This window comes from Mastigoproctus giganteus, chromosome 4, assembly GCF_048544385.1.
Source record: "Mastigoproctus giganteus isolate SK-2022 chromosome 4, ASM4854438v1, whole genome shotgun sequence".
In the NCBI taxonomy this organism is placed as follows: Eukaryota; Metazoa; Arthropoda; class Arachnida; order Uropygi; family Thelyphonidae; genus Mastigoproctus; species Mastigoproctus giganteus.
Genome location: NC_143578.1, coordinates 52,833,838 through 52,860,948, shown reverse-complemented (window position 1 = coordinate 52,860,948; position 27,111 = coordinate 52,833,838). Strand labels below are relative to the sequence as shown.

General features: G+C 34.8%; 1 protein-coding gene across 1 annotated transcript in view; it reads right to left on the bottom strand.

Annotated features, from left to right (window-relative positions):
- The window catches only part of LOC150086740 (plexin-B-like), a 415,555-nt gene that overhangs the window by 67,061 nt on the left and 321,383 nt on the right, over positions 1-27,111 (bottom strand). Inside the window, exons 21-23 of the mRNA XM_090372733.1 lie at positions 15,895-16,164; positions 6,324-6,500; positions 1,198-1,441 (exon numbers count right to left, since the gene is read on the bottom strand). Coding sequence (XP_090228859.1) covers positions 1,198-1,441; positions 6,324-6,500; positions 15,895-16,164 — 691 coding nt within the window. The remainder of the gene's footprint in view (positions 1-1,197; positions 1,442-6,323; positions 6,501-15,894; positions 16,165-27,111) is intronic.

Genomic DNA, 27,111 nt, shown 5'->3' with positions numbered 1-27,111 from the left:
GTTCCACTTATTTAATAGACGTTATTCAAACATGCACGCTTCCATTTTTGCAGCATGCAGCATGCATGTCTACATGCTGCCAAATGGAAAATTAAAGCAATCTGTTCCAACATATTAAGGCACTGTTGTCAATACTGTGAGATAGGAAAAAAACATCTACAGCATCAAAACAATCATCCTTATAAAAAAATTATTGCTTACTAAACGTTACATCTGAGTATGTACATTTAGATTCAGTTTTTCTGCGAATTTACATCAAATGTTTGAATTCAGAATAATGAAGACGTACAAGAAAGTATTAAACTGAATGGTGCCTCCATAGCCAGGTGGGAAGGAGCAGCAGTGCGTAGCACATGCTTCTTAATTATAACGGGGTTCGAGCCCATCACTACCAAATACAGAGGATGCGGAAAGGTCAGGGAATGACCACCGCATATTCTGGAGCAATTATGGCCTTAGTTGCTAATGCTCCTAAAAAAAAAAAAAAAAAAAAAAAAAAAAACCAAAAAACACCAAATAACAAAATAACAAATTGCACTGAATACATATACACATTTGAACTACATATTTCATATTTTCACAATATGCAATTTTACTTCCTAAAGAGTTAGCATGGGAAATCCACACCTTTCCCCTTCACTTTTTCTGGCAGAAGTTTTCATAGCAGACCTGGAGTCTGCAGCCATATCCAATTTTCTGCAGACACCTAAGCTGTGGGCCTAATTTGTTGATGGCATCTTTGCATTTGGAACAGAGGATCTTTGGAGGAATTTTAGTCATTTCTCAACGCTCAATAACATTCTCCTGGAAACGGAACCTACGTTATTGCATTTATAGATGATCTTATTAACTAAAAAAAAAAGCAATAGTAATATAATATTTGCAGCACTTACTACAAATGCATAGTACCAAAGAGTATCCTTTACTTCTCCATTAACCACCTCATCAACATCAAGTCTGATAAGGGAAAGTCTCATAAGTAAAGGGAAATTGAACCTGAAGGTCCTTACAACACATGTGGATCTCAGGATCTGGATCCTGAACTCTGCAACATCAAACAAATTCACAAGAACATGCATATTCCAAGCAGTTCAAGTGCTTTCCAAAATATTTTATTAATTTCAGTGAAGTATAGTGTAATGTTAATGGAGGTAATAAATTAAATATTTAGCGAGGCATATCAAATTTTTTATTTACCTTGCTTGCATTCTGAACGCACACTATTTTCCAGAGTATCCATCTGCAGTTGTATCCTTTTATACTCTCTTTCTGCCTGAGAACTCTTGTGTCGTAAAATAGCAAGAATGATTAGGGAAAGCATCATTAAGATTGCTCCACCAGCTGCTATACCACCTATGGCTTCTGGAGGAAATTCATATGTCTTAGTCACTTCATAGCGCAGATAACCAACTTCTTGCCTAAGATTGCTTCCCACCCTTACCTAAATGAACAAAAATTCTGTTTGATTAAAAGAGCATGCAATTTTCTACATTTATATCCCATTAAAAGTAAGAGCAATGATGAGTTACTTGATAAAATAAAGTATCTTAATTCTATTCAAAATAAAAATTTATAAATGCAGTTCTAAATCAGTGGGCTTACTGGAGATGTAAAGCAAACAAAAGCAAACAAATGCATTTATGTGTCATAATTAGTGGAGCATGTTCTAAGAATCATTTAATTGTTCAACAAATAAAAAAAAAAAATACAGAAAATCCTAAAGGGGAAAAACCATTTGCATCTTTTCTTGAGAGTTCCTCCTGTTATTGATAGGATTTGAAACAACTTTCCAAACATGGTGAATGACAAATGAACTAAACCAAGATTAAAGGTAAAAGGAAAGAAATTATATCATATTGTTTTCTAGATACATTTATTTTGTATTTATTTTTTATTATAACTTTTTTAATCTGGATGCAACCATACTAGCCTTGGCTGTTCAAAACAATTTGACCATTTGAGTTTGTCAATTTTTTCCTCTAGTTCAGTATTTCCCATTCAGTTGTTCACAAACCTTTAAAGGTTCATAAAAAAAAATTGGTGTCTTTTTCACTTTCCCAGTTCTACAGTTCTTAGCATTATTTTATTTCCTTCTAATTTGTTAAAATATTTAAAAAGTAAACTTGAAGGATGTTTCAGCTGATTATGAGTTCAAAACTTTATTCAAAATAAGACTCTAATAAGGCTTTTGGTTGGATTTGAAGCAAGAATTTACACTGCTTTGTGAAAAAGCTCTTAAATTTCTTATTCCCTTTTTAACTACACCATGCATGAAAAAGATTTTCAATTTATGCCTCATTAAAGTCAAAATACTCTAGCCTTTATGCAGAGACAGACTCGAGACTATTATTTCTCTTCTGCTGAGACAAATTTTAAAGCACTGTTCTTCAAAACAAGTTTGGCAGTCTCCTTAATTTAAGCTAAATGATTTTGTTTTTAATTTTTTAAATAAAATTTTAAAAAAATATATTTTTTAGTCACAGCTTTATGTAGAGACTTGAGACTATTATCTCTCTTCTGCTTAGACAAACTTTAAAGCACTGTTCTTCAAAACAAGTTTTCAAGTCTTCTTAATTTAAGCTAAATTATTTTGTTTTAATTTTTTTTAATAATGTTTCAAGAATTATATTTTAGTGTATTACTATGTACCTAATTACAAACTGATGACAGTATCAGAAATTAGATTTTATTGTAAAGGTATTACCATATACAGTAGTGTTATAGAAGCTTTATTTTTAATAAATTCAGTGCATTGAAAAGTTATTTTAAAAGTTTATTAACTACTAAAAGTATTGCCAAGAGAAAAAGACTGGGCACCACTGGTCTAGTTCAATAGAGATTATTATAAGGGAACCACAAAATGGCTTTTTTAAGTGGAGGTTGTACCTAACCAATCTGACAAGAGATTGTTGCAGGAGAACTGCATGCCAAGATTAATTTCGATATAATTATTTACACTAAGGCTTTTGATTTGGTTCCATAAAAACACAGAAATGTGGATGTAGAGGTAAGCTGATGTCACGATAGTGGCAAAAAAGGGGCAGTTATGATGCCAATGCTTTTAATGATCAGTGTTTTGAATGGGGTCTCAGAGGGTTTGGTGCTTGGTCTCTTACTGTTTCTGATATTCATTATTGCACTTTTAAAAAAATCAATAATGAATATAAGAAACAATAAGAGATCAAGCATTTATTATTGCACTGATGAAGAAATTGTTATAGGAAGAACATGTATGAAAAGGATGATGAAATTTGTTAAACTGTCTTTCACTGCTGCACAGTTTCATAGCCTTTAATTGCAGGTTTATTTATTTATTATTATTTTTTTTTCATAACAGAGTGATGGAAAAATACAAAATACATACAAAATATCAAAGTTTTCTGAAGACGTGGAGGTCGGCAGGATGTATACACAGTTAACTAAACTTAGATATTCATATGACCTGAAAAATGAAAGATCCTGCATCTAGAAAACTGTAATCTTGAGTTAACTTATTATCTATAAAGCAACAAATGTAATGCAACTGAAGATAAAAATAATTTAGCAGTAATTATACAATCTCACATGGAGTTCAGATAGTCTACTAAAACAGTAAATAGTGTTCTACTAATGACATATAAAACCTTTATTAGTAGATAGAACTATAATTTAGGTTGGGTTAGTGAGCACTTGCCCCAATGCATCAACCAGGGGCACAAAAATGTAGGATTTAAAAATATGTATGTATATATATATATATATATATATATATATATATATTTATTTATTTTTATTGTTACTTTTTAAACATTAAAATACTGCAAAATGAGTGAATGTGGAAGACTTTTTTCAATATTTCATTATGTATTCTTTTTAATTTATGTTTTTCTAGGAATACATATTTTTTTTATATTGCATGGCGAAGGTAAAGAAAGCCAACACGAGAATGACGGATAACTTACGTGGAAAATTAGTTTCCCAATATGGCACTCTAGCACTGCTCGCTCAGTAAACAGATGGTAGGTGTTATCAATCTGGAGCAGAAGTCGAGAATGATATATTGATTGACAGGTAGGTGTGGCAAATGATGTGCTGATTGGTGCATGAACACAACACACGATAACATTGGTTTAGTATCACTTTAGTAGCACTCAGAAGCACTAATGGTAACTTGCTCTAATCGCACATGCATTAATGAACGCTTTCTATAATGGTGAAAAAAGGTCAGGTGAATCCCATGAGAGCTTGAATCCACTTGAATCCCATGGAAGCTTGAACCACTCCCAAAGTGGAGGGTGTAACCTAATCTTTTTTCTTTAGAATCACAGTCATATTTAGAAATACATTCATAAAAAAATAAATTTTTTATGACTGTATTTTTATTTTCTTGTTCAATAATATGCTCTAATAGTGAAAAACAGTCAGGTTACTTCCACTTGAATCCCATGGGAGCTTGAATCCCTCCCGAAATGGAGGGGGTAACCTAACCTTTTTTCTTTAGAATCATGGGTGGACTAGCACATAAATTGTTTATTAACAAAATATTAATTTTTTATTACTGTACTTTTATTTTTAAAGACACTCGTGTGGATACACACATATCATAATGTCAATCAACACCTCAATAGCTATTCACTAAATATATATATATAACTGATATTAAATATTAAATCAAATCAAAATTAATGCCAGTAGCATGGCAAAACTGTTGAGCGAAAAATGATAAATTAAATATAATAATTAATCAACAGGGAGGGAAAAGAAAGGGTAAGACTAAAAATTGTAGCAGAAAATCTCCAAATAAATTTAGAAAATCCAATTCAAAATAATAAATCAATTTTAAAATTTAGAGCCAATTGCCATAATGATTAATTATTATGTTTAATTTATCATTTTTTTCTCAACAGTTTTGCCATGCTACTGGCATTAATTTTGATTTGATTTAATATTTAATATCAGTTATACATTGGGCATCATGTGGAGGAATGTGCATTTTTGCTGCCTCTACTGATAGCTTTATATTTATTTTCTTAATTTTTGTATTATATTTTGTACCATTTTTTATTTTTTAAATACTTCATTATGCTAATATACATATATAAAGAATCTTTCTTTCTTTCTTTTCCAATTATTTCCTAACCTAACGTTTAAGGTTAGGTCACGAAATATAAGGAAACCTCTTCTATTATTTCCTAACCTACCTAAATCAACAATATAGTAAAAACACTCATGAACTCCAAAAATCTGTTTTTAATAATGAGAAAAAAACATAATGAAGAACAAAAAAATTAATGGAACGAAACTTTTATTAATTTAGTTTTCATCAAAAAATCAACCAATGTTTTATTTTCCTTACAAATTTCTTCCATCTTTAAAAGATTCATTGGTACTATTACCTGTTTATTGTTCATCACAAAACTATTATGCACCATTCTTTACTCATAAATAAACATAATGCCAACCAATGACTACACAGTAGCTTGTTGTCTGTCGCACCCACCAGCAATCATTTCATCGTTTGCCACGCCTACCTGTCAATCAATACATCCTTCTCGATTTTGGCTCCAGACCAATAACACCTACCATCTGTTTATTGAGCAAGCAGCACTAGAGTCTTGTGTCGGGAAACTAATTTCCTGCGTAAGTTATCTGACGTTTCTTGTCGTTCTCATGTTGGCTTTCTTTACATTAGCCTTTTGCACAAGGTACAGAAATACTAGCTACAGATCCGATAGGAGAAACAAAGAGGTAATCATTATATTCTATTGTAACATAATGATTACATTATCAATTTCTCCATATCTCAGAATAACATGCACCAGTCAAGGTAACAGAATTGAGAGAGAGAAAGAGAGAGAGAGAGAGAGAGAGAATACCCAATGAAATTGTGAAATTTTGCCTTAAAACTACATTTAATCTCAAGTATTGTCAAGAAGGATGTGGAAATGCAGGTAAGGGTATAGAGAAAAGCAATGAGATTAGTCATAAGTGCAAAGGAAGTATTGTTACAGGTGCACTCACTCCAGTTCTTTAAATTGAACTGTGTGGAAACCAGGCATTGTGATGCTCACTTGAAATATTTAGGCTTTAGAATTATTAGTTAAACTAACACGGGCAGTACCTTTCCTCTTTCTTGGACAATACACAAAGAGGCAGATTTAAATTAAGAAAAAAATATATTAGCGATTAGATGCTATAAAATTTGCATTTAACCAATAAGTGCTACTGGAACAAACTCCCACTGAATTTTGGGGAACTCGAAGCAAATGTTAATTTAAAAAGGCACTGGATGCATGCTTAGCTAAATACATATTTTAAGAAAATATATTAATTTCTATACAAACCACAACTGCTGGAAGATTATTTAAAGTCCGATGGCCAATTTCATCAGTTCCTGGAGGCTGTACTTCAGGAGGTAAACATACTAACTGGGTCATGACTAATGATGTAAGATTACAAGGCCTGGTTCCAATGGTGACATTCACTTCCATTTCTGTACTAGCTAGCCTCATATTTTCACCCTAGGTAAGAAACAGGTCAAACAAAGATCATATTTGGATAATGATATAGTGGTGATAAAAGTAATGTAACAAAAATCTCCATCAGGCAAGCACCTAAAATTTAAAGTAAGTTATGGCACTCATTCAATAATTAAAATGATAAAAATTAAATCAACTCATAGCATATAATTTCAATAGTTAAAAAATGGCCACTCCATGAAGAATATTTGAGAGTAGGTAAGTGCTGTTTTAAAACAAAATAAAGATTCTGTTTACATTCCAGGAGGATATGACTCATTTAAATCATTATAAGCAAATAATTTTCATCAAAATGCTTACACCCCTTGGAAAAATTTCTTTTAATAGGTATCAAATATATAAAGAGCAAATCTATTTATGTTAATGTACAGTACATTACAGAATATCACTATAAGTGAATAAGATTTTGAGGCAAATTTAGAACTTTTATGAAGGCAGAGCAACTCCATATATAACAAATCATTTCTAATAAAGTTGTCAGTGCAATGTCTCTCAAGAAAACATTATATGTGCTGTCTGCAAAGAAAACAATAAACCATCATCAAAATAATGAAATTTTTTATTATTTTTACTATGGATTGCTTTACTTATTAGTTGAATTGATTCTATTATTAAATAAATTTTGTATTATTGTATGAATTAATATTACAGTATGATATATGCTATAACATTAATTACACTTTTGTATGAATTTTTATCATTAATTTAATATTTTTGTATTTCATCTCTATTTGTGAATTTTCAACAAGACACTGGTTTTTGGGTGATCTTTTATTTACCATATTTGTCGGCTTATAAGATGCACTTATTTTCCTTATAAATACATTAAAAAAATTGCCCTGCATTTAGAAGCTGAAAGTGGCAAATCAGCACATGTGCAAAACTGAGAGTTAACTTATAGTAGTTAACGGATATACATTAGTACACTTTTCGGTAATTACCAGGCTGTTGTTGGAGTAACAAGTGAATTCCAGTTATACATTGAAGCCCTAATCAATGGCAGGTGCATCAAGAAGGCAAAATTATACTACTGGATTTAAGCTAAAAGTAATACAATATGCCAAAGAACACAGAAACAGAACAGCAGAACGAAATTTCGGACCACTGCCTACTGAGAAGATGATTAGTCAATGGAGGAAGCAGGAAGTTTTATTACAAGACACTGATAAAACAAAGCACAACCTTCTTAAAATTCCACCTAAATGACCAAACTTGGAAGAAAACTTGTGTAGTTGGATAATGGAACTTAGAGATGTGGGTATTGCAGTGAGTACTAATAGTAGAAGCATGGAAACGAGCAGGTGATATTGGGATACACAACTTTAAAGGAACTGAATCTTGGTGTTATCACTTCATGAAAAGAAATGGGTTAAGTTTACGCACAAGAACTAGAATAGCCCAGAGAATGCCTGCTGAGTACGAACAGAAAATATCAGATTTCCATAAATTTGTCCTTAATGCTAGAAAACGAAACAATTAGGAACTTAGCCAAATTGGGAATATGGATGAACTTACTTTGACTTTTGATGTGCCATCCAATAAAACCGTAAATCTGAGAGGGCAAAAATCTATAACTATTAAAACCACTGGACGTGAAAAGACACACCATACCACAGTTTTAACTTGTTGTGTTGATGGGACCAAACTTCTGCCAATGTTAATTTTTAAAAGAAAAACTTTACCAAATAACTTCCAAATGGAATTCATGTACTTGTAAAACTGAAGGGATGGATGGATGAAGAATATATCAAGGATTGGTTTGTAAAAGTTTGGTCTAAGCATCCTAGTAGACTACTGCATAAAAACGCACTATGGGATCAGTTTAAAGCACATAGGACTGTAAACATCAAACAAATGGCTGAAATGATGAACACATAATTGGCAGTAATTCCGAGTGGCTTAACTGTGTTACAGCCATTAGATATCAGCACCAATAAGCCATTCAAGAATAACATGTGGGAGCAATGGAATAAATGGATGATGAGGGGAACCATGATACAATGTCTACGGGAAGGATGAAACATCCATCAATAGCACAAGTGTGTGAATGGGTGCTGAAGCCATGGCATGATGTTAAGACTGAAATTGTGGTCAAGTCCTTTAAAAATGTGGTATAAGTAATACAATGAATGGATTACACTGAAAATCATTTATTTATGAGTGTGACAGTGATACTAGTGAAGAGGATGATGATAATGATGATTATGATGATGTTGAGGATAATGATGATCAAGTTAGTATTGAATATGAAGTTGAATAATACTAAAATAATACAAGTAATAATCCTATGCCTTTTGGATTTATTTTTATTGAATTTTAAATTTCCATTGTATTAACAATAAATTTTTTCCAGTTTTTTTCTTAAATTTACCATTCCAAAATTAGGGTATGTCTTCCATGCCACAGCATCTTATAAGTTGACAAATATGGTATATATGTGTCTTTATGTTAAAGTAAATACATGTGTAGATAAATAAATTATAATTATTATACATATAAATTCATCCTACTATATGCAAAGACAGAATGAAACTTTGCTGCTATGTTTCAATTATCCATTTTAAACTGATAAAGACTTGGGCACTACTCCATGTCAGAAGTAATTAGTTTCACCTACACTGTCATATACATATAAATTGCTTAAACAGCAAAATAAACATAATGGTACACCATAATACTAAATATGCAAACACACATTTACACATTTTACTGCCTATGCCTAACTGCAATTGCCATAATACTGTGGAGAAGAAGGTCATATTTTCTCCGACTTTTTTTTATCCCAATAAGTGCCTCAAGGCAGCACAGTGCATTCCATGTCATGTGCTTGAAGGATGTGATCGAATCCACACAGTTTATCTAATCACAAAATGGATAAATACAATTACCCTCTATGCATTGGCTAAAACTGTGCACATTTCTCTAAGGACTAGGTGGAGCTTGGTGGAGCAAAGATTTATTGTGCAGTTGTGACAATAAGCAGTTCTATCACAGGCAGTGGAAAATCTCTGGCACAACCCAAGATAGGATCCTGTATTCTGGAGCAAGAGCTACTTTCAACTGACTCAAGGCATAAGCCATAAAGAGTTACGCAGATGCTATTCTGTTTGACGGAAAAGCACCACACTCTTCCAGACACAGTGTCATTAATTCAAATCTTGATCCAGATAACTCGATGGACTATATTGCCAGATTCAAATGCCAATTCCACTCCTGCAGAACTACCTCTCCAACACTCTGAGTTTGCTCCTATTGATGACCTCTCCATCGTTTCTATCACCTGACATAAACTTATAAATGCTATAAACCCCTTGAGTCCATCAAATAAGGCAGGCCGAGATAAGATACCTCATTTCATCATTAGCCTTAGCCCCTACATCCTGGATGCACTGCTCTCAATCTTCAACTCAATCCTTTCTACACGAGTATTCCCTGCACAATGGAATGAATACTCTGCTCTATGATCCCACTGCCCAAAGTTCAAGTATTAACAAGTCCAAAAGATTTGAGACCAATCTCAACTTCTTCCACCCTCATCAAACTCCTAGAAAAGGCACATTCCCCGAGCATTAAGTCAACAGCTCCGGCCCACTAATGTGCATAATCCAGCTCCTCAGTTGTTTTTCAAAATATATACAATAAATGGCCCACCATTTAATAAGTATATTTTTGAATTAATTGAATTTCTGACATAAATTTAGAAAATACTCTGCACATTAATATGACAAATATCAACTCACTGAAAAAAATAAACAGTATTAAATATTATAAAAAATAAAATATTGCAATTTTTGTTACTGAAATTGTATTTGCATTTTGTCACTATTGTATTTTTGTAATTTTATCTTGAATTTGTATTTTGGTTTTCTTATTAATAAAATTAATTATATGTACAGCATATATAAATATTACAAAAAATATCATAAAACTGTTCAGGATAATTTTTTCATTATACACCATTTGAATAATCCTAAAAATCATGGAAAGCTAAAAAAATTTGGCCTACATGAACCTCACAGACATTTTATATGGCCCATCATTTATAAAGGTTGACTACCCCTGATGTATAATAATATTGAAGCTGCTTTTGACAGCTTAGCCATCACAGCTCTTCTCAGTCTTCTGCAATCCTTCTTCAGGATTAATGGTGATCTACTAGTTTTCCTCACTGCTTTAACGAGAAACAGAAGTGTACACTTTACAATGAAGAAGTCCCACTTTACCTGGAAGATCCCTGCAGGAGTCCCACAATGTGGAGTCCTTTCTGGCTTCCTATTCTCAGCCATTCTTATTCCTTTTATGCCTCCACACAATGATGCTTTAATATATGCTGATAATGTAAAGTTGATTATCTTAATTCCACTGTCAGCAAATCCAGCAATAGTTTGTTCAATCACAGAGAGCTTGATCACTCTTTCAACTTATTTGCAGATTTTTGGGTTAAAATATAACCCTTCTAAATCTGCAATAATAATACATTCATTCAAACAGTGACCAACAGTAATTCAACCATCAGTCTGTGGCACTCTCATCCCAGTGTTCACCACACACAAAGACCTTGGTGTCTATTTTGATCTAAAGCTGAGATTTGATTCTCCGGCAGAATACCTCTGGAGCGATTCATCACCTTATGCTGGAGAATGAAACAACATTTACTCCATTCCAAGGATGCTGCAACCACTATCAGATATTGACAAAATAAAGTTTATCGGTTAGTTTATATGCAGCTGAAATTTGGGCATCTGCTTCACTCATGATTCAAAAACCGATGTTCACATGAAAATACTAGACCCTGAAATGGCCTAAAAATAAGCATTGCTGATCTGCTCAATTGAGAACCACTGACATGACTGAACAGCTAAATGTATACAGGCTCCCAAACTTAATTGACATCAGACGTTTAATGACAACACTAAAAATGTTCACAGGAGTGACAAATGCCCTGAACATCTGGGATTGCTGCCAGTGGCAAATCCTCCTCTATCGTTGTGGTATGACCCCACACTAATCCTGAAATACAATCATCTAAAACTTTTTTTATCATTTCCTACCTACCCAGGCACTTCCTAAAATGCAGACACAGGCACTCCTGTATCTTGGAATTAACCTGCAGAAAATGGTTACAAATACCATTGCATTCTCCTAGAGTGGATCACTTCTGTTCAACTGGAATAACTCCTTCCTTATCTTGTGGCTTAAACTGTGCCAAATTACTAAACAGTGACATCAGCAATCCAACTCTCCAATTCATACCATGATGTGTTTTTGAGCTACAACAACTCTGTCTCTGTCTCTCATCTGGTATTTGTTTGATCAAAATCCATGGTTTGATTTGATTCACCTTCTTTTCAGTTGTTATGTGCTATGATGTTCATATTTTTTCTCTTTATATTTCCCCTTTTTTTTAATATGCTTTTTCATTTTCTACCTTAATGTAAAACTTCTCACCATGTCGCCGTGATGAGTATTATTGTTCCTAATAAAGATAAAGGTAATTTGTTTATTTAAATAGATCCATTCCAAATATGTATATAACCAATAAAAGATGGGATAATCTCATTCACTGGAATTATATATAGTCAAACCATGTTTTCAGTTAACCCTCAGATGGGAGCATTCACTTTGGGATAAAGTATGCCAGAGCTGTTTTTTTTTCCTAATTTAAATGAAATCTTTATGAAGATATCAATGCCAATTTATGAATGACTCAGATATTGTGTTTCCAATCGATCTGCATCATTAATTGTTTTAAAAAAAATAAAAAGCAAGAACCAAGCATTTTCTTAGGCCATTCTTGCATATTAATTATGTAAGTGTCAAAAAACAAGGATTTAAAATTAGCAGCTCTTTCCTGTCCAATTACTGATGCATACTACCATCACATTTGATCCATGTGAATCCCAATGGAAATGTATGCTTGTTTCAAATGTTGTTTACATCTCTTGGTAGAATCCACTCACTGCAGCACACAGTTTATTCTATTTTAGTTTCTTTCAAGTTTTGCATGCTAACAGTGAAGATAGTGCCCAAATGCAGGCATTTGGGCACTATCTTCACATCATATGCCTCTACTAATGCTAATGCTAATGCTAATTTTTTTTTAACATGTGGAAAAAAAACATGTCTAAAGTGTGGTTAGAGGGAGGGGATTTTATTTAAAAAAATTAAAAATATACTTTTAATATAAAAAAGCTAGCAATGGATTATGCACAACTGTGTTCATTAAAAGTAAATAACTTTAAATGTTTTCATGTCAATTTTAAGATTTATAAAATGACATACCTTATTCAAAGGTGTGTCTGTCAGTTAGAAGGAAATCTGAGCATACATAACTAGGTTAATGGAATTTTTAACTTAATTAATCTCAAACTATGACAATTTTTGTAATCAAATTACTGCCATTTATTTCATTATTTGGTTAGGGCAACAGCCTCAGTTTTGTACACAGCTCTGAGTAAACTAGGTTTTATACAAGTGAATCAACTCACGTACAGGAACTTCATCACAAGTTTCCCCAAAATTGCACTATGCACTTTAAATAAAAAGCAGTGCTACAATAGAGAAGTATACAAGGTGACAACAATCCTCCTTTACAAAACCGAAACATTATTGTGTGAATAAAGTACATGATACAAACCTGAAACCACATCCAGATGATTAAGGATATTTTCGTTATTAGTAATAGCCATACAGTGCAAGGAAGCCAGAGGTTTTTGCTGCACTGGCTGAGGAAAAAAGAAAAAGAGTAGACAATAAAATACAAATTATTTACTTCCCTCCTCACACAGGTAACTATCCAGTTAACCAGTAAATTTATTCAAACTGTCAACCTCAACTACCTGTGAAGCCAACCTGTTCCAGCAATCAATGACTCACTGGCTAAAAGAAAACTTCCTACAATGTAGTATAAACCTCTTTCCCTGTAAGTTGAATTTATGCCTATGAGTACTGGAATTTTCTATAACAGTGAAAATTCCACCTTCACTCATTTTACTAACCCCTCTCAGAGCATTATAAACCTCAGTAAGGTCATTTTTGAGGTGCCTGGTTGCCAAGCTCTGTAGCCCACACATTTGGAGTCTTTCCTCATAAGATTGCCATTTGCCAATCTCACCATGCAAGTTACCTGTCTTTGGACCCTTTCAAGAAGCTCAATGTCTTTTTTTAGATAAGGTCTCCATACTTGAACACAGTATTCTAAATGTGGTCTTACAATTGCCTTATACAGTGATACAGTGGGACTACAACATCCATGTCTCTACAGGATAATGTTCAATAAATCAACAATAAAACACCATGGGCTTTCCTAGCTGCCTGTTTACGCTACTCCATATTGGCCTGTATTATAACTCCCAGATCCCTTTTTCCTCTACTGTTTTTGGATATTTATTTTAGTTTTTTAAAGTAGGTACCCCCTGCACTGCTATTTATTTAAAATGCATGCTATTACCCAGACTCAGTTTTGACTTTTATTGGAGTCTCATTGGTGGGTAAAGTAGGCACTGTGAAGTGAAAGACCTAATCACTCAGTGATGAGAAATATCAACAATATATGAGATGTTAGATGTTATTAATTTGAAAAGTGAATTAAATATTTAGATAAAAAAGCTTTATGACAGCTATATAACATTATTATAACAGGGGCTATAACACAACTCAAGCAATTTCCCTAACCTGTCCAATAATGTTATACAGTTGTCATTAGCTTATGGCTTTGTGCTAAATATTTATTTGACTTTCAAAATTGTGCACTAACCATCCAGCATCTCACACATCATGAATGTTTCTCATCAGTTATCATGTTTTTCACTTCACAATGCCTATTTACCCTTGCTGATATGACTTCAATAAGAGTTCAAACTGAGGTGTGGATAATGGTGTGCATTTTAAATAAATAGCAGTATTGTTGTCCATTAGAGCAGTGCTTTTTATTTAAAGTGCATAGTGCAATACTGGAGCAACTTGTGGTGATATTCCTTCCCAACATGAGATTGATGAATTTATAGAAAATTTAGTATGCTCCCAGCTACATACAAAACTATTACCCAATCTCTACAGTAATGTTAGAAAGCTGTTGTAGCTTGACAGTTTTGCCCTAAATATTTACTTGCCTTTTATTTCTTATTGGCTTCATTCATTATGAAAGTATAATTTAATTATTCATTTTTATTTTGTATGTTGATGATCCAGATGAAGACTGGTAAGAAAATCCAATGGTTGTTGAGATTTAAATATAATTATACTGTTTTTCAATGCAGCATAAGTGTGTGTATTTCAATAGTTGTAATTTCTTATGTGATATGTTACAAAGAATACATAATCAAATATATAACTATATTTCATTATACACTCAGTGATCACTTTATTAAATACATCAACCTAATAATGTGCAGAATCCTTTTTGTCTACAGTGCAGCAACAGCAGTTAATCTTGGCATGGACTTCTCTAACTGCCAGTAACATAATGGTCCAAGCATACTGGGTGGAGTAAGGCGATTCCTATAGAGTGGATAGCAGCATTTCCTGATGTTGGATGACCCTTTTGAGGTTTGGTTGTGAGGTCATAATTACAGTGACTCTCATTCTAAGTGACTCTCAACAATTACCAGATTGTGAGGATCAAAGAAGAGACAAGTTCCTCTTATTTTTGAAAGACCAGTCTGACACAATGTAAGCATAATGGCATGGTGCACTAACCTGTAATTAACTATGTAAGCACATGAGTAACTATCACCTGAGGAGCAGGCTGTTACCATGTTGAAGTGCATCTACTTTCAAATGACACTCTAGAATTCAGACCCAATGGAATCAAGGAAATCAAGAATTCCAGAAAAATATGTCTAGTCCACTGTAGGGCAGGTCCATGGTCTCATCTTATTGTTAGCATTGTCATTCATGCATTGGACCACCAGCCCTTTTCCAGTGTGCCTATTTGTGATATTTCAATAGAATTTGTAAGTTTTCCTACGTTTTTCTATGCATAAAATAATGATGTATGGTGAGTCATCTATTGCTATAGCTTCAGTTCAATGCCCAATGATGAATAGATGCCTACCACCCTGTGACCTGATTGATCTAGGCTGTTATTTCCCTCATAGTGGCTGGTTGTTTCTTGGCCTGTCTGCCATTCCATGTACACCCTTGTCACTATTGTCCTTGAACATCCCATTGTATAAGTACTGGTATCTAGAATTCCATATTCAAAGATTACTGAGGTCAAACTGTTTGTCCATTTGGCCATTTTTTGCATTATGACTTCCAGAGATGCTCAGGTTTGTCATGTAGCCCAAATCACATCATATTTGCATAAGAATTTCTGGTGTACTTAATAAAGTGGATACTGAATATATTTTCAAGCATTTTATATAATACCAACCTCAATAACTAAGGATTCTCCTTTATAAAGTTTAATTCCTTCTTTACTTAGAGGATAAAAATGAGGATCAGGAACATAAATTAATTCATTAGGTAGGGCTGGAAAATAATGTTGTAGTTCTCTTACTGCTTGAACATCATCCATTACAAATCCAATTCGTAATCGTATTTCATCAGAATATCCCCTCTGATGATATTTTGTTCTTTGTGACTCTGCTCGAACAGCTGGAGATGGACATAACATGACAGAAGAATTAACGACTTGACAAGCCTGAAAAGTAAATTCCACTAATTATGAAAATGAATCACTGTCAAAAACATAGTTGGTATGTGTGTAGAAAATTTTTTCAACTGAATTTTATACTAGCTGGAAATCATTTTAACATTTTTTTTTATTTATTTATTTATAAAATGAATTCCTAAATGCAAATAGCATTACATACATGTCCAGGAATTTTGTAAAGGTGAACAAATTTAACACGTTTGCTGCCTGAATGCAAACTTGCATCCAAATGAACTGCAATTTCTGTGCCTCGATGCAGATATGTGTCCATTCAATTGCAGTCAATAAATGAGCACCATAAAAGGAAAGGTACATGAAATGAATAACTGAGTGATACTGGCAGAAATGATTGAACTATGGGCTATTGCATTACAGCTGGGATTTTGCTTAGCATCAATTGCACTGTCTAGATAGCACTATAAAAACTGCATACAGGAACTATGACTTACATAAGGGTTGCGTTCCATGGAACGCTACGCAAGTCAGATTTTACGTGAGTCGGAATTTTCTCACCATGCTTGTGCAGCACTCACAACTGTACTCGCTGAATTGATTGAATTAAAAAAGAAATGTTCAACGAATATGTAAATAGAATTATTTATTGTATTTATTCAAATTTTTATCTCATGCACAGGAAAAATTACAAAAGCGTGCAATTTAAAAAAAAAATTCAAAATTATAAAATTACAAAAAAAGAGAGGAGACAGGCATAACGTCAGTAAGTTTTACCTCTCAAGCATCATTGCCAGAATTGACATCTTCAGCTGATAAGTACACTGCTGCAGAGGTTAAGGGCTGTGGAGATTTAGAAGGGGTCGGCCATTCAACCTTACAAAAGAACATATTAATGGATGACTGGATGGTGGCTTTTTTCTTTTCATCATAGATTTCTTTGTAGCAAGCAAGCAATCGCCCCTCTTTTAACTTTTAAGAATCATTCACTGTCAGGATCAATCTTCTCAAACCTGGCCATTGCTGATGCAATTGCCATCTTTCTGGTGACGAAGTGTCTCGGCTCCTCATTTGGTTCATCTTGAGCTTAGTCAGCATTTTCTTCTTTCACTATCACTGCCTGCAAGTCAATAAGTTCTTCGTTAGATAATTCCTTCTCTTTTTCCTCTATTAACTCCTCCACATCTTTGGCATCAACCTCCAACTGAAGTAACTCTACAACCTTTACAATCTTATCTATAACCTCTTCATATGATTTGTCTTTTTCAAATCCTTCGAAGCCTTTTACGTGCAGTGGGCATATTTTCTTCTATGTGCCATTTAAACAACTTTTAGTAATTTCTACCCAGGCCTTATTAATGTTTAAGATGGCATGGTAAATATTGTAAGATTTTCAAAAGTCTCTTAACGTAAAATTTTTCTCATCACCTACTACAGACAATGCCTGAGCAAATGTTGTGCATAAATAGTATGCTTTTAAATTTGAAATAACACCCTGGTCTTTAGGTTGGATGAGTGAAGTCGTGTTTGGGGGTAGAATTATGACTCTCACATTCAAATTGAAATCATCTAGATGCATAAGATGTCCAGGAGCATTATCTAATAGAAGCAAAATCTTGAAAGGAACGTCATTGTCTTTACAATATTTTTCAACCTCAGAAATGAAACAGCATTTAAACCAATCCTCAAAGAGAGATATTGTTATCCATGCTCTCTGGTTCGACTGGAAATGCACGGGTAGAGTGGCTTTCTTGATGCCTTTAAATGCATGAGGATTTCCAGAATGGTACACAAGCAGTGGTTTTAATCTGTAATCTCTCACTGCACTAGCCCAAAGCAAGAGTGTGGACCTATCTTTTGACGCCTTGAAACTTGGCATCATATTTTCCTCTTTGGCAACATATGTTCGATCCATCATTTTTTTCCAATACAGAGCAGTCTTATCAACATTAAAAATTTGCTGCTTTGAATAGCCACCTTCATCAATAATTTTTTTCAACACATCACAAAATTTCTCTGCAGCTGCAGAATCGGCACTGGCAACTTCATTGCGTACTTTAACATTGTAGAAACCAGCGCGATGCTTGAACCTATTAAACCACCCATTGTTTGCCACAAACTTGGGATGGGGTTCGCCATACTTATCCTTAATATCTTTATAAATACTTGTTGCTTTTGCTTGAATGGTCATTAGACTCAGGGGCACTTGTTTCTGAACCTGATTTTCCATCCATATTATTAACAGCTGTTCCATCTTTGATATAGCACCTCAAGTCTCTTTTGTGATCACTGTTGATCTTAAGTGCGTTGATCCTTTGACATGTTCTTTTATATGCACACTGTCCTTTAAAATAGTATTCACTGTTGAAGCAGTGAGACCTAATTCCATTACAATAGATGACAAACTTTGTCCTGCTTTATACTTCTTAATCATTTTCATCTTCATTTCTAAATTAATTTTGTTTCATTTCCTAGCACTGCCAGCACTTGCACTTTCCATTGGTCCCTTTCCCTTCATCATTGTAATATGTAAATAAAAATGAAGAGAAGTTTCTGAAAATTTGTTTTTTATATGATTGAAGATTTCAGTGAAGGGGTACACATTTCACCGTATTATCATAAATGCAATAAGATTGAGTTTACTACCCATTTATAATTAGATGCACTAACAGAAAAGCCCAATAAATCGGAAAGTGCATATTGTTTTTTGGTCATGACCTCCAGAAACGTCCTTTAGAAAAATATCACAAAGGCGTTCAAAACTGATTCTTATAATGGGAACATATGATAATGATGAACGGGTAGTGCAATTTCCATTATAAAAATTATCTTTTGGAGAGATAAATAGGTATAATTAATTATATAGTGAAATTTTCAACTTCCAAGGACTTGGAACGAATTACAAAAAAAAAAAAAAAAAAAAAATGTGTTATTGGGTTCACATTACAACATTTTGCAATACTTCCATTTATTCCTACAGGATGCAAAATATGTTTCCACAATTTTTTTAAGTTTACACCGGCCGGCAAAAACTTGCGTAAAGTAGAATTTCTGTAAGTCGAGTATCACGTAAGTTAGGGAGTTCCTGTACTTAGGGCGCCTCCGTAGCCAGGTGGGCAGGGGCGGCAGTGTGCAGCACACACTTCTTGATTAGACTGGGGTTCGAGTCCATGACCACCAAATACGGAGGATGTGGAAAGGTCAGGGAATGACCACCGCATATCCCCGGAGCAATATGGCCTTAGTTGCTAATGCTCCTAAAAAAAACCAAATAACAACAACAATCTTGTACTTAGCTCACAGTTTCATATGTTCTTTGCTTATGTTGAAGTTATTTTATCTAGATTAGTATTTTCTACAAAAAGAAAAGGTAAAATTTTTTTAATATTATGCTTGCTGAATTTCAATTCTTTAGTTTGTGAAAAACAAAACATAATCCTCAGCATGTGTGTATACTAATAAAATTTTGTGTAAAAAGTGTTCTATAAAATTTTACCCTAAAGGGTTATTACAATGGATTCACAGCCAGGGACATCAGGACGGAAAAAGAGTAGGGATGGACAGTACGGTGAAGCTGAGGACGTTGAATCAGCTCTTTATAATATGCCATCTGATACTGAAATAGAATTCTATTCAAGTGATGTAGATTCTAAATCTCATTCAAATGTATCTGTTGATGTAAGAACACTACAAACAGATGCTGGTGTTACCTGGAGTAATGATTCTTCATAGATGAAATCCATTTACTAAAGTGTACCACCTACTTGTACCAGTGCCCTAAGAGAAGTGCCCTAAGGCACATAGGACAGACTTTTGCAAATATAAAAGGCAGCAAACATGTTAATTAATAGCTGCTAATAAAGAATTCTGCATTTATTACACACATTTTCTAAAAATAATATACTTTTAAATTAGTATCTATTAGCAAGGTAGGGTCAAAAACTTCCAGGGACTGAACTTTTTTTAAAACAAATATAATACTTACAGATAATTAATAATTTATAATTAATTTTTATAAATAATTTACACATTTTTTCCATTGATTATATTTTATATTGCAAACGCTTTTTTTAAAGAATTTTTTGACCATTCCTTGATTGCATTTTTTTGCCCATGTGTTTTTTCAAAACTTTATTGCACATGTGTTTTTTCTCAAAACAATATTATGAAATAATGGCAGTGAATAAGGTGGAAGAAAGTTGTTGTTTGTTATTTTGGTTTTTAGGAGCATTAGCAACTAAGGCCATATTGCTCCAGAGATATGCGGTGGTCATTCCCTGACCTTTCTGCATTCTCCGTATTTGGTGGTCATGGGCTTGAACCCTGTTCTAATCAAGAAGCATGTGCTACGCACTGCTGCTCCTGCCCACCTGGCTACAGAGGTGCCGTGGAAGAAAGTTTTTCAATTCATATTATACAAGTCAATATTCTTCTAGAATATTAAATTGTATTTTCCAAAAGAAGGCTTATCATTTTTGCCACACAGCATGATAGATTTTTTTCCAATGACACCTAGGGCGAGAAATCCTCATCTGTATAAAAATAAAATTGAATCATATGAAGAAATTTAAAAGCCTTCAATATTTTTTTTACATCTATGGTATTCTCTTGGGCTATTTGTCAAATATTTGGAAACAACATGCCCACAATTGGGAAATGCACTAAACTGTATGTCATAAATTAAAGAAGCAGAACCTGGAAAATCTTTACTAGCAGCCCAAGGGAATATCTCACATTTAGGAACAGAAATGAAAGGTTTTAAATTTCTTTAAGTGATTACCTTAGCTTCAGATTATTCCCTTTGGGCTGTTATCCAAAACAAAAAGTAAAAACATCCAATCAATAAATGCATGTACAACAAGTTGCTAACGTGATACAGTAAAAAAAAAAAAAAAAAAACAGTATTGCATCGTAAGCTGAGAAGCTTGAAAATGAGCAATACAAGCAGAGCAAGGTGATTTTTACTGACAGCCTGAGCAGATACTTTACATTAGGAACAAAAATTTTCTTTTTAGATAACCAGAAGCCTAAAAGTGAGAAATGCAGTATTCGTTTTTTGATTTAAGGCTAAAGAAACTACCAGACCCATAGTGACTAGGGGACCCTGCTTGCTTTTCAAATTTATATGACATACAGTTTGAATGACCACAATCATTAGTCATGATAAAGAGTAACCAATGAAATGTGTACATAACAGACTTTGATTATCAGTGAATTATCTAATCATATCACAGCATGAGACTGATGCCCATTCTTACTAAGTAATGCATTTCTAGTAGGTATATACAACCAACAGTTGCTGAAATTTTACAGTTGTGTCCGGCCTTTGGAGCTATATATTACCTGCATTTGGTTATTTGTCTTTAAATAATTTTGAATATGTGGCAGGAAAAAACATGAGTGAAATGTTACAGTATATCCATGTTAATGCAGGCAAGTAACTCTAGATGTGTCAAAATAACTAAACCAAAGTAATCTAAACCATGTTAGTTAGCTATAATGAAAGTTTAGTACTGTACGAGGTGTGATAGTAAAGTTTCGCGAATAATTTTGTTTCCGTCAAAGTGGCCATACTGTAAACTGTTACATCCTCCCGCTGTGTAGCCTGAACCTCCCTCTACCTGCATGCAAAGGGTAAACATCATCAGTTGTTGCAGTCATTGTACAAGTTGGTTCGTGTAAAGACATGTTTCAGTTCCGTGTTAAGTGAAAAATGGAATGCAATTTAGAGCAAAGAGTTGTGATAAAATTTTTGGTGAAAAGTGGTGAATTGTCAATGGATATTTATGAAAAGTTGACCAGAGTTTATGGAAATGATACCACGTTGAAACCATGCATTTTCAATTGGGCAAAACAATTTCAAGAAGGACGTGAATCCATCAAAGATGCTGAACATTCAGGGCATCCTTCCATGACTCGATATGCCAAAAACAGTTTGCGTGCGTGATCTTGTTCGAAACGATAGGCAGTTAACCACAAGAATGATTGCTGAAAAACTAAACATTAATCGGGAAAGTGTTAGATTAATTTTGACTGAAAATTTGTTGATGAGGAAAGTGTGTGCAAAGCTGGTACCAAAAAAACCTCTCTCATGAGCAGAAAGAAATTAGGTTGCGACATTCTCAGGAGATGTTGGAAAGTATTGAACATGTTCCAGATTTGCTTTCTCGTGTGATTACAGGGGATGAAAGCTGGGTATTTGCGTATGACCCCGAAACAAAAAGGCAAAGTCAACAATGGAAGGGAGCTTCCTCACCAAGACCCAAAAAAGTAAGAATGTCAAAGTCAAAAGTGAAAACCATGTTAATTTGTTTTTCTGATTGAAAAGGAATCATCCAGAAAGAGTTTGTTCCATCTAATGAAACTGTCAATCGGCAATTTTACCTTTTTTTTTTACCTTTCCAAAACTTGAAAAATTGCCGAAAGGCAATTTTTCAAGTTTTGGAAAGGTTTCCCAAGCAAGTCAACTGGGTTTGCCCTGAAATTGCTTCATTGTGGATTTTGACAATGCATGCACATTCCACCATTAGTGAAAGAGTTCTTAACTTCAAAATCGATTACAACGTTGCAGCACCCTCCATATTTGCCTGATTTGTCTCCTTGTGACTTCTTTTTATTTCCTTGACTAAAAGGAGTCATGAAAGGAACACATTTTCAGTCAGTTTCTGAAATTCAGATTAATGTAATGCGGGTATTAAAACAGATACCAGAAAGTGAGTACCAGGAATGTTACGATCAATGGATCCTATGCTGGAATGCGTGTGTACAGTCTGACTACTTTGAAGGCAATGGCCTCACATCTGTATAATTTTCAAAATAAAAATTTTAAATGAATTATTCTCGAAACTTTATGGTCATACCTCATATATATATAAAACATACGGTACCAGTTTTTGTAGCAATAGACCTAGTCAAGTTCCGTGGTTTATTTTGAATTTAGATAACGTGATTTGGAAAGTAAATAATACCTCGTGTCCGTAGACTAACCGTTCGTAACTTGCCGCCATTATACGATACGTGTGCTAGCGTAAGGTTTAACGGAAAACTAGATTAATCAGTAAAATTTATTAATCTTATTAAATTTCATTGTCAATTGAATTGTACTTTTTTTTAACTAAATAAATATAGCGACCTAGTTATTACAAACGTAACATCATAAATTAATACACATAAGTTGACAGAGGAGCCTCCGTAGCCAGGTGGGAAGGAGCAGCAGTGCGTAGCACACGCTTCTTGATTAGACCAGGGTTCGAGCCCATCACCACCAAATACGGAGGATGCGGAAAGGTCAGGGAATGATCACCGCATATTTCCGGAGCAATATGGCCTTTGCTAATGCTCCTAAAAACCAAAATAACAATAACAATAACTAGTGGAAGTGCTGTGGCTCAGGGAAGAACTGAGGGGGGGCAGTTGTCCTCTGAATCACAGTCTATTGAAATGCACTGCTTGTTTGATGTTTGTGGAGCAATCAGGAATGGGACATGATATTGCCAAGTCTTTGTGTGTGCGCGATGTAAGGAGTGCGAGGAAATCAGGTGCCACCTCGGCATTGTTATGGGCTTATATGAGAGCTTGAAGGACAGGGTGGATGCCCTTGAAGGATTTAAATTGAGGGGCCCATCAAGGTCTCAGCTGCCCACATCAATGCCAGAGCTTGCACTTGAACATCACGCAACACAGCGGAAACCCCCAAGGCAGAATGCGCTGGTCCCAAAGGAACTAGTTGTTGTAGGTGACTCTATTGTCAGGGAAACGGGAAACATATTGTGCAAAAAGGATAGATGGAACAGGACCAGGGTATGTCTGCCAGGGGCAAAGGTTGATGACGTTGTAGGGCCGATATCATCCTTTAAGGGCACAAAGGGTGATATTGTTGTACATGTTGGCACTAATGATATTGAGAGTAGGAGACCGGTAGAATTACTTAACAAGTATAGGACAATACTGAAAAAAAGCCGTGAGTTAGGGTTGAATTTGAAAGCATCTGCAATTCTACCTAGACACGATAGGAGGGAGTATATGATGAGAGCCTTCTTGATCAATTCTGCCCTGGAGAGATTGTGCAAGGCTCAAGGGGTAGAATTTTTCTCAGCCTGGTCTGTGCTTGTTAACAGGAGAGACTGCTTCTACAGGGATGGGATACACTTAAATAGAAAGGGTGCAAGAATATTTGCTGATGCTATCGAGGCAGAGTTAGGTGGGTTGGAAAACTGCTAGCTTAGGGAGGGATACACGGAATAATAGATTAACAGTAGCTGCTGGCAGAGGAAAAAGTGATTCTTGCACTACTTCTATTGAAATGCAATTGAGCAGCAGCCTGGAAAGCACGGCAATGGGAATTTCCAGGACTGCTGGGAGTCATAGTGGAAAAAGTAAATACTTGGGCTGTGTTAGGGTAACTAAGAGTAAAAACAGGTGCATGTGTACTTGTATGTATGCCAATGCTAGGAGTATAGTTAATAAATTCGATGAGCTTGAAGACATCAAAGACAGATATTGTTGAGATATCAAAGACATGGTGTCACATAGACATAAGCGGTGCAGAACTGGAATTTGGAGAGTACAATGTGTACAGAAAGGATAGACAGGACAGGAAGGGAGGAGAGGTTATGCTGTTTGAAATGCATAAAATCTAAGGAAATGCATCCAATTGATGTGGGTGGACAATGCAATGTTGAGTGTGTTTGGTGTGACATAAGCACTGGGAAAGGAAAAATGAGAGTAGGTGTGTGTTATTGGCCTAATGAAACTGATGAGTACAATGAGCAATTGTGCAGAGAAATAGAGTGGGCCAGTAAATTAGAGTGTCTTATAATGGGGGATTTTAATTTACCGGATATTAAGTGGAATTTGTGGGTTGGTCACTCACACACTAGCAAGGCTTTTGTGGATTTATTGGATGACTGTTTTCTACAGATCAGGAGGCAACTAGAGGGAGTAATACTCTTGATCTGTTTATCAGTAGTGATTCTTCATGCATCAAGAATCTGCAGATAAAGGAACCACTAGGTGGCAGTGATCACAGTATGCTGAAGTGGGATTTACTCAAAGAGGTAACTACCATCAAGAGTAAAGGGAAGGGTTTTTGCTTTCATAAAGGTGACTATAGTGGTCTGAGACAGTATTTAAATTCTATACGGTGGAACCAACTGATGATGTTACCAACAGCAAAATCAAATTAATCTTGGAAGCTGTTAGGCTTTTCATACAAAAAAATATTGTTCAAGATTTAGGCCTAAATGGATGTCAGATGAACTAATTAGACATGTGATAGAGAAGAAAAATGCATGTGACATGTAAATTAACATGTGACACAAAAGCCTATGACAGATATAAGCTGGTCTGTAACCAAGTTACAAAGGAGGTTAGGCAGGCGACGGCAGATTACGAGAAATCTTTGGTAAAGGAGGCAAAGAAAAACAGAAAAGAGTTCTTTACTTATGTAAACTGAGCAGGATCAACTGTTGATGATCCTGCTCAGGTAGCTAACAAACTAAATGAATATTTTGCATCAACATTCACACACGAGGAGTTATTCAGTGAAGGGAATGCCAGAGGTGTATTCAACTCTGGCAGTAAGCTAGATAATCTTGTAATAACTGAGAGTAAAGTGGAGGAGAAATTGTTGAAGATAAACACAAGAAAGGCACCTGGGGTGGATGGAATCTATCCAGTTATATTAAAGGAGGCGGCAATGGAAGTAAGCAAACTCTTAGCCATAATTATGAGAGCTTCCCTGGATTAAGGGGAGGTACCCATGGACTGGAGATGTGCAAATGTGACCCCAATTGACAAAGAAGGATCAAAAGGAGACACAGGTAATTACAGACCTGTTAGTTTAACTTCTTTTCCAGGGAAGTTAATGGAGGCACTGGTTAAAGAAGCATTGCAGGGTCATCTAGACAAGACTTCAGTTATAGCTCAGACACAGCATGGGTTTGTTAAGGGGAAGCCTTGTCTGACTAATTTGATTGGATACTATGATGTAGTCACAAAGGAACTGGATGCAAAGAATAACTTTGATATCATATATTTGGATCTTAGAAAAGCCTTTGATACTGTTGCACATGGAAGACTGCTGCACAAATTAGAGCAGTGTGGCATTGGAGGCAAATTGCTGCTATGGATAAAGGGGATGGTTGAGTGGGAGACGACAGAGAGTGGTAATCAATGGACACCGCTCTTTGTGGACTAATGTTATTAGTGGAGTCCCTCAGGGTTCAGTGTTGGGTCCATTGTTGTTTTCTGTATTTATAAATGATATTTATAAATGGTATATCAGGCTTAATGTCCAAGTTTGCAGATGATACGAAGGTTGGCAGGGTTGTTAATGACACTAATGACAGTACACTGCTGCAACAGGATCTAAAAAAGTTAAGCAGATGGGCTGAGAGGTGGCAAATGAAGTTTAACTTTGACAAATGTAAAGTGCTACATATGGGAATCAGTAATCCCAGAGTAACGTAACAACTATGTGGTACCACACTGACAGTGGTAGAGAATGAAAAGGACCTGAGGGTAATTGTGCAGGCAGATACGAAGTTTTCTGAGCAGAGCTGATGGTCTGCAAGAGTAGCTAATGGTGACTTGTCAATGATATACAGGAATGTTTCTAGCAGTCACAATCACCTCCTTTTCCCTGCTATCAAAATTCCTATATATCATTGACAAAACCCCATGACCTGCCCTGGCAGCCTGTCTGCATTGCTCAGAAAACTTCATATCTGCCTGCACAATTACTCCCAGATCTTTTTCATTTTCTACCACCTTAAGTGTAGTACCACACAGTTGGTACGTTTCTCTTGGGTTACTTCTACCCATATGCAGTACTTTGCATTTGTCAAGGTTAAACTTCAGTTGCCACTTCTTAGCCCATCTGCCCAAATTATTATTATTATTATTATTATTATTATTATTATTATTATTATTATTAATATCCATATGATGCAAGGAAGCCTGAGACTTATGCTGCACCAGGGA